Consider the following 15,208-nt stretch of genomic DNA (forward strand, 5'->3'; position numbering starts at 1 on the left):
AAAATAATTGACAATTTAGTCTGCTTCTTGCGTTTCTTAAAGTAAAGTCGTTATTTCATTTATTTTTCTTTTATTGAAAAAACGATAATTTAGTCTCTACAAAATCCAAAAGTAATAACAAAATTCTTTTATTGAAAAATTCTAAATGATATCTTTGGAACTTCAATGTGAACATTAATTCCCTGTTCACGCCGTTTTGCTACCAATTTTGAATATTTTCCTAGATTCAATGGCCTTGTGGGTTTTCTAACCCATGGACGATTTTCTACAATTCTTTGTCTAACAATTATATGTTTCACTGTAATACCCTTAGCTTCAGTAGTATAGTCTTAATCGTGGTAGTACAAGTTGTGCCAGTAGCAGTCATAGTAGAATTAGCAGCTGTAGTGGCAATAGTGGTGTTAGTAGTTGTAGTAGTACCCACATTTTGCGTTTTGCCCAATTCAACATCCCCCTTAACATGTCCTGAAAGTTTCAACTTAATACTCTAGAGGATTCCTGGGATACTACTGAAACGCCCTTTTATAAACATGCTTGTGAAGAGAATTTTTTTATTTAGTTCAACATCCTCCTAAATATTCCCTGAAAGTTTCAGCTCTCTACTCTTAACCTCAGTAGTAGTAATGGTAGCGATAATAGAAATTGTAGTAGAAGTATCAGCAGTTGTAGCAGTAGTAGTATGTGCACAGTGTTCCCTAAATTTCACCTCAACATCCTTAACCTCAGTAGAAGAAGTAGTCGTATCAGTCATCATAGTAGCAACAGTTGCAACATGCACAGAATGTCTTTTCGTTAGTTCAACAACCCCCTCAACATGTCCTTGGACAATTGATCATCCTCCCATCAAAGTTCCAATTTAATACTCTCATTCATTCTTGAGTTTCCCTTTTTTGGCAACATATATGCTCATTATATGGTTTATTTAGTTCAACACTCCTTTCAACATTCTCTGAAAGCTGAGCTATCCACAAGATGTGTTTTAATTTAGCACACTATACTTTTCAATATTCCCTGAAAGTTTCACTGTAATACACTTAGCTTTAGTAGTAATGGCAGTAGTCGTCGTAGTAGTAGTTGCACCAGTAGCAGTCGTAGTGTTAGTAGTTGGAGTAGTATGCACATTTTGCATTTTGTCTCGTTCAACCTCCCCCTTAACACGTTCTGAAATTCTCAACTGAATACTCTAGAATATTCCTGGGATACTGCTGATACACCCTTTTCATAACCTGCTTGTACAGAGTGTGTTTTTTTTAGTTCAACATCCTCCAAAATATTCCCTGAAAGTTTCAACTCCATACTCTTAGCCTCGAAAGTAGTAATCGTAGCAATAATAGGAATGGCAGTAGGTAGGACACTAGAGCTTTTCATTTCCAATCGAATGAGCTCTTTTAAAAGTTTCTATGATAATCCTATATTGTCTATGATATTTCTTATATGCCCTTTTGAAAACCTACATGCACATAGTTTTTGCGTTTCATTGACCCCTTCCCCCCTAAACGTTCCCTGAGACTTTCACTTTAATACCTTTAGCATCATTAGCTACAGCAATCGTAGTAGTAGCATTAGTAGTATACACAAAGTGTCTTTTGGTAAGTTTAAAATCTGCCACAACATACCCTGAAAGTTCCAAGTTAATAACGTAAGCCGTTCCTGAGATATTGCCGTTACACTCTTTTGACAGTTAATTTGCTCATAGTTCGCTTTGGTTTAGTTCAAAATCCACCAACACACTCCTTGAAAGCTTCACCTTAATACCATTAGCTTCAGTAGTAGTAATAGTTGTATGGTAGTAGCAGTAGTATTAGCAGCCGTATACGCAAAGGACCTTTGGCTTTTTCAACATGCCCTTCAACACACGACGAAAGTTTCAACTTAATACCATAAATGGTTCCTGATGCGTTGCTTATGCGTCCTCTTGACAACCTTTATGCGTATAGTGTGTTTTCATTTAGTTCAACATTATTTCAACATTCCCAACATTTTCGCCTTACTACTTGTAGTTTTAGTAGTAGTAGTACCAGTGGTAAGAGCAATAGCAGTAGAATTAGTATTAGGCCTAGCTTTAGTAGCAATAGTAGTAGCAGCAGTAATAATAGTAGAAGTAGTAGGATGCAAATATTGCCTCTTGGTTAGTCCAACATCCCCACAACAAGCCCTGCAAGTTTCAACTTCACACACTTGGTCGGTCCTACGACATGACTGATACGCACATTTGACAACCTGCATCCAGACGGCGTCATACACACTACAGAAGCAGTTTTTGTAGTGGTAGTAGTAGTAGCAATAACGTTCAAATATTGCCTTTTTGATAAATTGATCACCCCCTTATCATTTCCTGGAAGTTGCAAATAAATACACTCAGTCATTCCTGTGTTGGGCCCTTTTGACAAGCCGTATGCACATAACGAGTTTTTATTTAGTTTAACAGTCCCCTTAACATTCTATGAAAGATTCACTTGAATGCCCTTCGTCTTTTTGGACACTAAATTTCAAACATGCCCACTTTTCTCAATAACCAACGCTATATGTAAACAATGGGCGAATTACATAACTTGCAGCCCTTGTTCCAAGGGCTGGGGAGGAGAGGGGGTTGACATCACAAAGACACAGTTACTTGACCTTTCAACTATGCTCAACAAAATGGAAATTTCAAAACCTTGATTGGATGTGTTTGGGGACTTGATGAGGGAGGCAGGTTACCCTCTGATCACTTTTTACTCTTAAAAGAGCACTAGAACTTTCAATTTCCAAATGAATAATCTGTTTACGATGTTTCTACGACAACTCCTTCTATACGAAGTGCCTTGGTCAGAAAAAAAATATAATGCGCCCACATCGCTCTTTACTTAATCAATTTAAATTCAAGTGAGCTCGTTTCAAAGTTTCTACAACACTTCCTATACGAAGTGCCTTGGTCAGAAAAAAAATAACACATTTTTCCCACTTCACTCTTTATTTAGGCAGCGCTATTGCGCTGCCTATAATCAAATGGATGGACATGAACAAATTATTTTTGAAAACTAAGTTTCAAAATTTCTAAAAAAAATATCCAGTTGGCGCTAAATAAAAACATTCAAAAGAGCAAGTTCCAATCATCTGAGACGAGTCCCCAATTTTATTCGCACTCAATTTTTCAGATCTAGTAAATCCTGATGACAACACTGGTTGAAAACTCGCAGCGACAATAAAATCCAGTACGTAAGTAAGAGTTGGCAATGATTATTTGCTATTTATTGGCCGACAAAACAACGCTAACAAACAGGAAAGGGTGGAAAAATAAATGACAACCAAGCAATTTTTCTGAACTGTTTTCCATTGTTTTGTTTTTTTGTTGGTTTTTTCGCCTTCAATCGGTTTGTGTTAGAGCAATGAGACTCACTCTATCAGTTTCCGATTACATGGACTAGAGGCCGTCTGAAATTCAAACCTCAAACGGAAATATTTGCCTTAAAGAAGGAAAAATACTAGAAACTGAAATTGAATTTTTAGTCCTTAATAAGAATTCCAGAACGCACATTTTCCCCAAATACTGGCAGAATAAAAAAAAAGATTTACTATCATCTCCCATGTACTGCGTTTTTATTGAGACTAAACTCAAACCTATATTTATCCTTTTTTTTAACTACAAAAGATGAAATCATGTCAGCAACCAAAAGTGCATCACACCCTTTCAATCTACTTGTATTCCCTTTTATCGTTCCCAAGAAGATTGATCAGAAACAAAATCAACAGCTCTTATAAGTGCTGACTTTGTTAAATATCGGTTGTTATTTGCGATTTCCTAGCGACTGTGAAGACTTGAGGATAAAAATCTACGCATGACTTAATCCTTAACAACTAGTTACAATATCATCAGGAAATGGTAACATCTTTGATGTTACACGTTCAATCAAAATTCGTATTTCTGAATATTATTTTGCAATTAATAAACCATGCAGTTACCACTATTGTCAAACATTATAACTTCACAACCACTGAACAGTCCCTTCAACCTCCATGAATTTGCCTCCCTCATACACAGGTCTCTAGATCTTTGAAGCTTAGGTTGACGAATCAACAGCTGGTCGAGGCTTTATACTTATGGTAATTTTGATGAAATAAATTGACTATTAATTGTCACTAAGACAAAATTCATCATCTTACTCATTACGTACTGGGAAAACAGCACCGGAAATGCTCCAGTGATGAACTTACATAAATAATCACATAGAAGCACTAATCCGCATTGAAAATAAGCTTGTTTAACAGGGTAGTTTAGATGAAGTAATTAAGTTATGCTCGGGATAATACTCGGATTCGAAAAGCTGCTTGAGTCTATTATAAAAGCCATGCAATTATATACTTCGACATGATAAACTAAGGAACTTATACTCTGAAATTAAAAACTTACCGGTATGAGTCAAGAATCATCTAGATTTAATATAAATGAATCTCTAAAGACCGTTACTATTGCCCTGATAAGTTTCTGCTTCTATTGTCCAGAGTCTCCCACCACTATCTTACGCATTTCCAGATATTCTTGATCCTTTTTCACTCCCACATATCTCCACTTGATGTTGTAAAAATTGAAAACTAAAACGATCAAGCATTTGCCCTTTAGATATTCCTGTTCCTCTGATTGCTTTCAGTGACAACAACTCAAAGCTCCTGTCCGTCCTATTGAATGAAATTGCCTGAACCTAGCCCGTTTTCTATACCCTGGTAAATTACGTCAATCAAAAAGAAATATGTGAAGTCAAATTTTGATAATATTCTTCCTACTGGATCTTTATCTCGTTTTTTCCAAATTGCTGAAATTCTTCTCATATGACTTAAACACGTTCAAGGTCTTATTGACCTGAGATAGTTTTGTATTTGCATAATCACATCAATTTTTCAGGACCTGATACATCTGGTTGTTGCCATGGGCAAATTACTTGGAAACCTAACGCTTGGCAGTTCTGTTGTCCCTGTCTCTTTTATGTTGCTTTAATAAACATCTGATAATGTGTCACCGTTTTTCACCAAGGCATAGTATTATATATAATTGGAATAAATTTCATAGTTTTATAGATTTGAATAATTCATTGGTTAATAATAAAATTAGATTAATGAATTACTTAATCAGTAATTATTAATTTGATTTATTTTCTGGGGTGGATGCTCCTCATTTCACTTTATTTATTTCGTTATTTTGATTTTTTGCGGATTTTGTTTGTTATTACCGTACGGAGAGTTGAAGAGCAATCTTTTTATTCCGGTATCTGGAGATAGTATTTTTTATTTATTGTTGAGTGTATTTAAACCCACACACGAGTTATTCTTACTGTGGGTAATTAATTTGATAGTTTTGTCAAAAAAAATTTTATTGATTAATAAAGAACTTGAACTTGAAGGTTCCATGAGCGAAAAAAGCAGAGGTATTAAACTCTTTCTTAACGTCTTCCTCCGCCTTTCCACCCAGTCTCTAATAACCAAATGAAAACTCTGTCACAGATCTACAACTACATAGCTGGTTTATTTTAAAATTACTCAAAAATACTTACAGATTCACTGCTTGGGGTTACGCCACGATTCGGAGAAACGGATGATCCTGAATCAGCTTGATAATCATAAAGCACCTGAGCCGATGCAACAGCCACTTCGTTGTTTAATTCTGTTTCAGCTAAATCTTCACTAGGACTCGCATATTTACCAAAACCATCGCCTGTAGATCCGACCTATAAATTTAAAAGCGTTGATAGTTATCAAATATTTAAGAATGTACATACTAAGTACACAGGATGAGCATATCAACCGTACAAAGAAAACATAACTGAATAGTAAAAGCAAAAGTTACTAAAAAAAATATTAAAGCTTCTACAATATAAAGCAAACCATTTAAAACTACTTTCAGGGATCTATGTGCATCACAATTTAATTTCTTATTTTAATTTTTTTTTTTTAATGATAAAAAAAATATGATGGAAAAATATACTGATGACGATTTCTGTATATGTAATCGAAATATCTAGACTTTGTGCCTGTTTTCGCTGTCTAAATTAACGGATTTATCCCCATTTGAACGTGTATTTGCAAGTTATTAGCAATAAAATTTGCCTAGTTTTAAATTAAAAAAAGTTGAGAGGGAGTTGGATTACCACAAACTTCTGCGATTGTGATCAAAAGTACGGCATCGTTTTCAGCATGAGAAGCCTTGAACATAAGGTTAGGCTGTCTTTCTAGAATAAAGCGAAGTTTCCTATTTTGTTGTGAAGGATACTCAAAGACCCGTGTCTATTTGTTTGTTTCTCTCAAAGATTTTTTTTACCTGAATAGGTTCCAAAAAAAAATATATGTAAAAATCACTACAAAGTGCCAGTACGTAAACAGCCACCACATGGCGGGCAAAATGGTTGATTCTCCCAGGAAACGCAAAACAATCGACAATACTACGCAAACGAAACCCTTGATAGTACTACGGAACAAAGCGCGTGGGGGGGGGGGCATAAAAACCAAACCTGAATATAGTGAATTTTAAATAAATACGTCTAAGACTCACTTTTGGGTGGAAACGTCTAAACTCTTGCATGGAACCTGAAATGTTCATCAAAAGTTGCTCGGGTAAATCGGAAGAAACGAGTAATATACCTACCCCTCTCCCTTCCCCACTACCCTTCCTTTAAAGGACTATATTACGAAGTATTGAGAACGGTTAACTAGAGGGGAGTAGTCCTCTAGACTGAGGAGGATTTTGAATGCGAAATTAAAAATGCGTGCATAGGGATTATCTCGTAAGGGAGGAGGCGAGGTATTTTCTAGGATTATTTTATGTATTATCAAGCTTCTTGGAATTAAAAGTGTTTTGCTCCAGGGAAACTACGGTTGTTTATCATTCTGGGTTTGAATTATGTGGCTTTGATTTTTATGGAGCTGAATTCCAAAGTTTTTTCAGACAAAATTAGTTTTCTAGGATATTGTGTTGACGATACCATTTTTCACGGATTTCGACGGTGTTTAGAAGATTGAAGAGGGTCTTAACTATGATACCAACTCGCCACTCCTTCAAGAGCACTTTAAATTTGAAAGGATTCAAGTCAAGGACTGTAAAAAAAACTGGTTGTTTCAGCCCTTCTTTAATGTGTGGTTATCCGTCCTAAATACATGTTGTCCAAGCATAAGAGCTGAGACAAATCGAAAGCAAGCGGTTGAGAACTTTATTTTCCTTCATTTAAAACACAGCTAACCAACTACCTCTTATGCCTAGACAGTTAGGTCTCTATTCCCTTCTTTTTTCCCCTCTATCTTTCCTTTTCAATTTGTTTAATTCATTTATTTTGATTGGCATGGTAGTTTTTGGTGTTGTTTATTTTTTTCTTCTTTTTTTTTCTTGTCCGTCTGTTTAATTTTTGTGCTGTTATTTAATTGTATATTTAGTATTTACTTAATCTACACCCTATAGGCGAAGAGTTATAGTCCTATGTCTATGACTGTAGGAGAAAATGATATATATATATACCTGACCGCAACATCATCTTGATGTCATGGTGTTACCATAGGTTCGATACAACCATACTGAGAAAAATACAAATTCTTTCTTAAAGTTTTAACCTTTTTAGATCGTTTTCTGGCCAGATATCTCAATATGCCAGTTTTTAGAAAAAAAAAACTATGTTGCCGATTTCAAGGCCCGGCCTCGGCTCTAGGGATGCGGCAGGCTTGTATATATTGATTCTCTTTGTATGAAGCAACCTCCAAATGACTAATCTGTTTGCTACTCTTTATCCTCTGAAAAAAGGAGGGATCCATAGGGAATAAGTATAACGCTGAAAGATCCTAATGATTTGTAATTTTGCGTAATTTCTGCCATCTTTGCAGGTTTGTGCTGGGTTTTGTGCCACATTTTGATGGCGTTGTTCTTCTAAAGGAGACCCTAGACGGTCAACCATTTTCATTTTGACTCAGCAAATGGAAGGTTTGCACATACTGATCCTCGTTGTAACTAAAGGCAGATACTGTGAACTTCTTCTTAATATCATAGCTTCGGGTCAGGTTTTAAATAAATACACAGTTTTTCATTTAAAGGAGCATATCTATTCGTCATTCTTTTGTTTTAAGTCACGAGGTGTCAAATAAGCAATAACAATTGAGTTAAGAAAGTCTAGCGTGAATTCAATTTCTCCTTCCTGTTAATGCATCAAAGAATCATCCATTTTATAGGATTTGTTTTCTTCTGAAACTCGTTGTGATTCTCACTGTTGCTTCTTTTCTATTTACCGCATATTTAAATTAAGATTCGATGTATTCGTTGTGATACTAGTGGTCAAATGTCTTCTAGCAGCAGGTGTCGCTTGCGCTTCATTTTCGTGTATCCTTACCTGAGACTTTTTTCTATGCCTATTACTTCAACTGTTCAGATTCATTCAAAATCACGTGTTCCAATGCCTATGCCCTCTGATGTATCTACAATTGGCATAATCGTCTTATTTTTTAGTTTCAACTAATAGGGTGAGAAATCAGCGATTTCATTTGAGTTAAAAAAATTTGTCTTGAATTCAATTCCTCCTTCCTGCTTAACACCGTTCTTCCTGTTAAGAAAGACAATCATGCATTTAAAAGGATTTGTACTCTACTGAGATTCGTTGTGATTTTCACTGTTGCTTCTCTTCTAAGCACAGAATTCATTTATGATTCGACGTGATAATCGCTGTTTTTTGTTTTCCAACCGTAGATTTAGTTGTCCATTTTCGTTCATCATTGCCTCAGATATTTTTTCCACGCCTCTTGCTTTAGCAATTTAGATTCATGCATCATCTTATATATTTTCTTAAGACGTTTTAAATTAAAAAAAAAGTCTTTTCCAGTTTCTAACCACAGATCACTGTTTAAAATTTCGTTTACAAATCAAAGTGATTCTCGCTGTCGTTTGTCCCATGCCTTTTGCTCTAGCTGTTGCGATTCTCGCTTTTATTTGTTTTGTAATCACATTTATCTGTGCTTCATCTTTATTAAGCAACCCCTTAAACATTTTAAACGAACCTTAAATTAGAAGTAGAGCGTTTGTTAAATTACAACTTCGTTTCTTTAGTGTTTGGGTTACTATTGGCCCGACCTCTATGTGTTTATTCTTGTAAATCCAAAATCCGCCTTATTTTACAAGGTTCCCTATTCGAATTTTGAAGTTAGCCCCTTGAAGGGTGTCTTCTAAAAGACTTATTACTACCATTGTGTCAATGGAAGATATATTTTATATAATACCTGGGTTAACTTGGGCTATTTGGTTTGATTTCTTAGATGCATGCTTGTTACACGAGTATTCTATGATTTTGTTGTCTTGTCGAATACAGTGCAATAAACAAAACGTGTTTAAAAAATTAATTCAGTGAAAAAATTAAATTAAATAAGAACTAGGGTACTTCATTCAACAGAAAGAAAGACTGCCTTCTTCCAACTACCTCAAGAGGTCAGTGAGCTTATAATTATAACGAAAACATTTTCAAGGAGCGCGGTAATGAAATTTTCACGTACCTTCAAAAAAACATTAAAAAAATTTAAAGATTCTTCAGAGGCAACAAAAAAATATATAGCACCACTAGCATTTGCACTTGCAAATATTAATTTATACAAGAAATTAAAAAAAATAGAGTATGGAACATGTCCTTACGTTGGAAGCTTTTTCAACGTAATTCGACGGAAATATTCCAGTTCTATCTCCAATATATCCTGTCCACCAGTCGCCATTCTTCTGAGATACTGTTATGACTTCGCCAACTTGGAATGTCAAATCGCCAACTTCAGCTGATTGATAAGGATAAAGAGCGACATACTCTTCGTTTGTGGTAACTTCTTCAGAAATTATAGTTTGCTTTGTGTATTCAACAACATGAGTGTTAGGAAACCAGCCATTTTTGCCATTGAGACTACCAAATGACCATTCCCCCTAAAAAAAAAAAAATGAATAAAAAGACAGTTTTCTTATTCTTCTTAAACATTCACAGTTGACAGCTGAAGAAGCTAAGCTTTTCCACGTTCGATAATCTTATTAAAAAGGAACATTTACCAATTTTGTCTGTGATTTTTCAATATTATGTTTGCAGAAATACCCCTTTTTTCAGGGAAAAGAGGGGAAAGGGGGGAAGACGTTTTTCAGGAAAAGAGGGGGGGGAGAATATTTCTGCAATATTTTCTGGATTGAAAGTTTCCTATGAATTCAAGGCTGTTTTCTATTAACTCAGTCCCGGAAGACCAAAAATGACATCAGAATTGGAAAATTCCATCAGTTAGTATCCCTTTTTTCCAATTATTTTTCAATTATGTATTATATCATAGTTATACCACAGATGATATTTTTATCTCTTCTGGCCTCGTCTAGGGTGAAAATGAGGTACTAAGCGATGGAATTTTTCTATTCTGATGTCATTTTCTGTTTCCTTTTATCTATCTATCCTTTTATCCAGTGTCTGCATCCTTTAGTTTATTTATCCTGACGAAGTTTTATCAGACAACTTTATTTTGCTATTTATGACTAAGAGACGCCATATTTGGGCTTTGCCCAAGAGAGCTACGTCTTGTTTTTGAATTAAATGAATTTGAATTTGGAAGCAACTTTTTAATCCAGGATATATTCCAGAAATTTAAATTCAAGATTTCCCTTTATTTTCCCTGAAAAAGGGGCATTTGTGCACGGTTGATTATGGCCGATTTTGGATATGTTATTGAGCAAATTTTATGAACATTTTGGTGCCAAAACTGTTTCTGTTATTTAGATGCCGGGTCAAAACCGTATTGTTACAGAACTAATATACACATATCTATAAGTAGTATACATACATATATATTTATATATATTAGATGTATGTATACATATACACATTCATATTTATCTGTTTGAGTTTGAATTCCTTTGTTCAAATTTTTCTTTTATACAGCTCATATGTCTCAAATTTTTAGAGCCTGTGTCCATTTTCATGGCTCCAAAACTATTGCACATAAATTTACATACTACTAGCTACCTTAATCCTGCTTATATCCTCAGATCAAAGAAAACAATTATACACAAACATAAACACATTCATATTTATGTGTATATATAAAAAAATATTTTTATTTATCTGTTTGAGTTTGAATTCTTTTGTTCAAATTTTTCTTTTATACAGCTCATATGTCTCAAATTTTTAGAGCCTGTGTCCATTTTCATGGCTCCAAAACTATTGCACATAAATTTACATACTACTAGCTACCTTAATCCTGCTTAATCCTTAATCCTCAGATCAAAGAAAACAATTATACACAAACATAAACACATTTTAAAAGCAACTAAGAAAAAATCAATGCACATAGAAAATGAAATACACCCCTCTGTCCTACAGCTGTACTGCCGTGTTTGGCGAAAACCTTACGGCAATAAACCTGATTTTTGGCTAATCAGCATTTTAATTAAGACTGTTACCGTTTCTAATTAAAACTAGTCCTGCTTAGGTAGCAATCCTAAATAGTTTCTACGCCTTGGGTGCCATTTCTATCCAAAAACAATCTCTATTAACTTCAACAATATCATTCTATAAAATAGCCTTTAATGACTTAGGACCTAAGCCATTAAAGCTGATTATATTGCTTTTAGATCTCCAATGAAACCATCTACCAAAGCCATATGACACAATCTTCTTTGATTAGTAGTTTTGAATCCTTTCTAAACAAGGTCAGATTTATATATTCGAGAGCAAGATAAACTGAATTTTTGCAATTTAGAAGACGTTAAAATAAAATATTGATATACATGTATTAGGTAAGCACAACGGTTCTGCCTCATGAAATTGATTTTTTTTTCTTCTTCTGAAAGTGAATCATCATAGAGAGCAATTTAAATTTGAAAAGGCTTTTTAGATAGCCTTTTTAGAAAGCAGTGTGAAAAGGGTTTTTAGAAAGAAGACTCACACTTCATGTACAGAAGAGTAAGAGAACTGGTTAAATCAAAGGACCTTAGGAGTTGCTCCCTCCTTGACGATTCCACAGACAAAATCCGATCTAAATGGAAAGAGCATCTTTTTCAAGCATTTTTTTTTTCAGAAAGCGAATCATCATAGAGAGCAATTTAAATAAGAAAAATATTCACCTGTTTCTCGGCTACACTAATAATATCGCCTTTAAAGAAAGACAAATGATTTTCTTTTGTTCCTGACCAATTGTAGATGGCTTCCATGTAGAGTTCACTAAATACTTGTCCTTGACCTAACACAGGAGATGCTTCATCCGAAGTTTTCGTAATCAGAGCAAACGCAGAAGACTGGTCATGTCCAAAGGAACTATTATCGGAACCAGTTTCAGGGACTTCTTGTATCCCTCTAAACGAATGATTGAATAAGGATACATTCAGGCGTACTTTTAAAAGCGTTACGGAAAAACCGTAAGCCGAAAGCACTGTAATAAAGGAATATCCGAGGCTGGAATTACCTCTGTCTTAGATTGTAAAAGATAAAACACTGAAAAATGGTTTACATAAACAAAAAACAGGACGAAAAGGCAACATAGACTTTTTTTCTATTTTTATATAATACCACTACTAACAACTAACTGTGGTATTAAGCTGCTTGATGCAGTGCCGTTACTAACTAGCCAAAAAGTTTGGGGGAGAAGCAAGAGATTTTACGGACTGGCTGGCCAATTTCACCGACTGTTTTTTTGTCAATATAATTAGCATAATGTCCGTTTCGAATACAATACGTGAAATCACTGCACAAGTCGGTAAAACCGCTGCATTGACCAACCAAGGTTTAGATTTCGGTACATATCATGTCACTATTTTAATGCTGATTGTTTAACCAAATATAAAGTTGTGGCGCAATCTGTAAAATAACGGCAGGAGTCGTTAAAAAGGCACGGCAAAAGTCGGTAAAATCGTGGCGCAAAGCGCTATGATTTTACCGAGGGACCAGAAACATGGGGGGGGCATCCCCTCTACCCATACGTGACGACCCTGGCTTGAGGACAACACAGCTGCACAAGCTCTGTCTCCACCCCAATCTGTTCGAAAGCTTCATTACAGTTTTCTGTGAAACATTCCCGTCCCGTTAGGGGACGACGTGCTATTCACTTGGCCCCAGATGAATGGTCAAAAAGCTCACTTTTTAGTAACCAATCTTCCTTCGTCCATGGCCTAACCATCTTAACTTTTCTTTAACTATGGTCCTATAAATTGGGTCAAATCATATTTTGTGTATAGATGATAATTTTGACATTTATCAAATGAATCAGTTAAGTCAAACGGTCAAAGGTCAATGATCAGTCAAACGAGTACTTAAGACTATGCTTAAACGGTCTTAATCGTATTTATGCTTAAGCTATGCATAAACGGTCAAAGGTCAGTCAAACGAGTACATAACACTATGCTTTGACGACTCCTCTGGAAAAAATCCTTAAGAAAAATGGTCTACAGGGGGATTTTTCCAGTCGAAGGTTCTGTTCATAACGATCGAGAAATTGTTTTTACAATGTGTCTAACCTTCCCATAACCTACAAATTATTACCTACTCTAAAAATTATCACTTAAACTGATGCTTAAGGAAAGAAAACGACGACTTGATTTTGCATTGAAATTGGAAAAAAAAGTATTTTCTATTCCATGAAATAATCTTTTTAAAGATTTCTATTACATTATACGTTCTCAGGCACTCTTTATTGCTTTCTCATTTAAATTTGAATTTCAATAATGAATTAAAAATCCGTAAAAAAAGTCTTATAGATAATATTCGCGTTTTTTCCTAAGAAGCCTTTAGCGGATCCATAAGCCAAACTCAAAACGACAACTTTGTATTATTGGAAAATCACAATGCAACAAAATAATATAAAAGTTTTTGACAATGATATTCGGCCAAAATAAATTACGCAAAATTTAGCCTCAAACTACGTAATTAAAAGCAAAAGCAGTTTACGGTGCGGATGCTACTATTCCCTTCTATTGAACTCTATGTTCAATTTTATATCATTCAGCTTAAACATACTTCGTATTATGTTTATCAACAAAGATTTTTATACAATTATCATATCTTATTAACAATGGCGAAAATTGAATACATTTCCTTTTCCCTCTTCCATGTTAAAAGCAAGAATGCTAGGGCTTTTTTGTACTACATCGTGTACGCCTAAAGACCTCATAAGAAGGAAAACTGTTGCGAAAAATTGAAGTTCAAATTTTATCATTAGTCCATCAGAAAGTATAGGTGGCAACGAAAGAACTTGTCTTTTTTCTTATAGCTATCAATGGTGGTAAGCCGAAGATCCTTCGCTTTCTGGGTAGAGGGGCAAATAACAGAGAGACATAATTTCTGGAAAATTGAAAGGAAAATTTCTGAACCAACTGTAGTATCAGAAATATTCAAAAGTATGTGGCCCAAAAGTAGAGGCTCTTTCGATCAATTGCGTACGCGGAAATTTTGCTGTTCGATTTGCTGTTTCGATCAATTGCGTACGCGGAAAATTGAAAGGAAAATTTCTGTAAAAATGGAAAGGAAAATTTCTGAACCAACTGTAGTAGCAGAAATATTCAAAAGTATGTGGCCCAAAGGTAGAGGCTCTTTCGATCAATTGCGTACGCGGAAATTTTGCTGAAGGGAAGATCAAACCAGAAGAAAACGCTTGAATAAACAACATTTATGAAACAAACAGCAAATTATAGGATTCGTCCAAGATAAACTGAAAATGGGTAGGGAGAGGGGGTGTTCAGATCCCTCCACTCCGTCTTCTGTGTGCTGAACTGTTTTAGTGTTAATAATGACTAGCAAATCCAAACTTTGAAAGTTCCCTCTTTGAAGAAACATTCACTTCTTGAGTTGACAAGGCTGGTCTACTTTCTTCTGTGACTTTAGTATATCCCTATATCCCTACTTTTATTGTAAAGACAGTTTTCTTCTTACAATTAATCAGTCAGGAAGACTTAAAACTTCTTGTTTAAAACTTCTAAAACAGATGTTTAGGGGCTCAATAAAAGAACTATGTTAAGACTCGTATTTCCTTTAACTTATAAAGGACGATATTGTGGTTCTAGAAGGAGTTAGGGGGGAGGGGTCGGAGGAGCAGGCTCATTGATTTTATGAAGTCAAAATCAACAGTTTTGTACCAATAGCTGAAAGACGGTTCACTAAAACTTAGATGCGTGTTTTATTGTTCGTTTTCTTACGTGCTGATTTGATTTCCAAGTCACAAAGCAAATGCGTATAAAAAAAACAATGGAGAAAAGAATACCATAACCTATAAC

The 15,208-nt window shown here is 35.0% G+C and overlaps 1 protein-coding gene across 4 annotated transcripts in view; it reads right to left on the reverse strand.

Moving 5' to 3' along the window:
• Positions 1-15,208, reverse strand: part of Dap160 (dynamin associated protein 160) — a 138,665-nt gene that overhangs the window by 75,124 nt on the left and 48,333 nt on the right. For all 4 annotated transcript variants that reach the window (XM_089102524.1, XM_089102517.1, XM_089102515.1 and 1 more), the window contains 3 exons: positions 12,071-12,299; positions 9,623-9,898; positions 5,526-5,699 (listed from right to left, as the gene is read on the reverse strand). In XM_089102524.1, coding sequence (XP_088958650.1) covers positions 5,526-5,699; positions 9,623-9,898; positions 12,071-12,299 — 679 coding nt within the window. The remainder of the gene's footprint in view (positions 1-5,525; positions 5,700-9,622; positions 9,899-12,070; positions 12,300-15,208) is intronic.

Source organism: Artemia sp. Qi Xiang Cuo, chromosome 2, assembly GCF_049724085.1.
Source record: "Artemia sp. Qi Xiang Cuo chromosome 2, ASM4972408v1, whole genome shotgun sequence".
Taxonomy (NCBI): Eukaryota; Metazoa; Arthropoda; class Branchiopoda; order Anostraca; family Artemiidae; genus Artemia; species Artemia sp. Qi Xiang Cuo.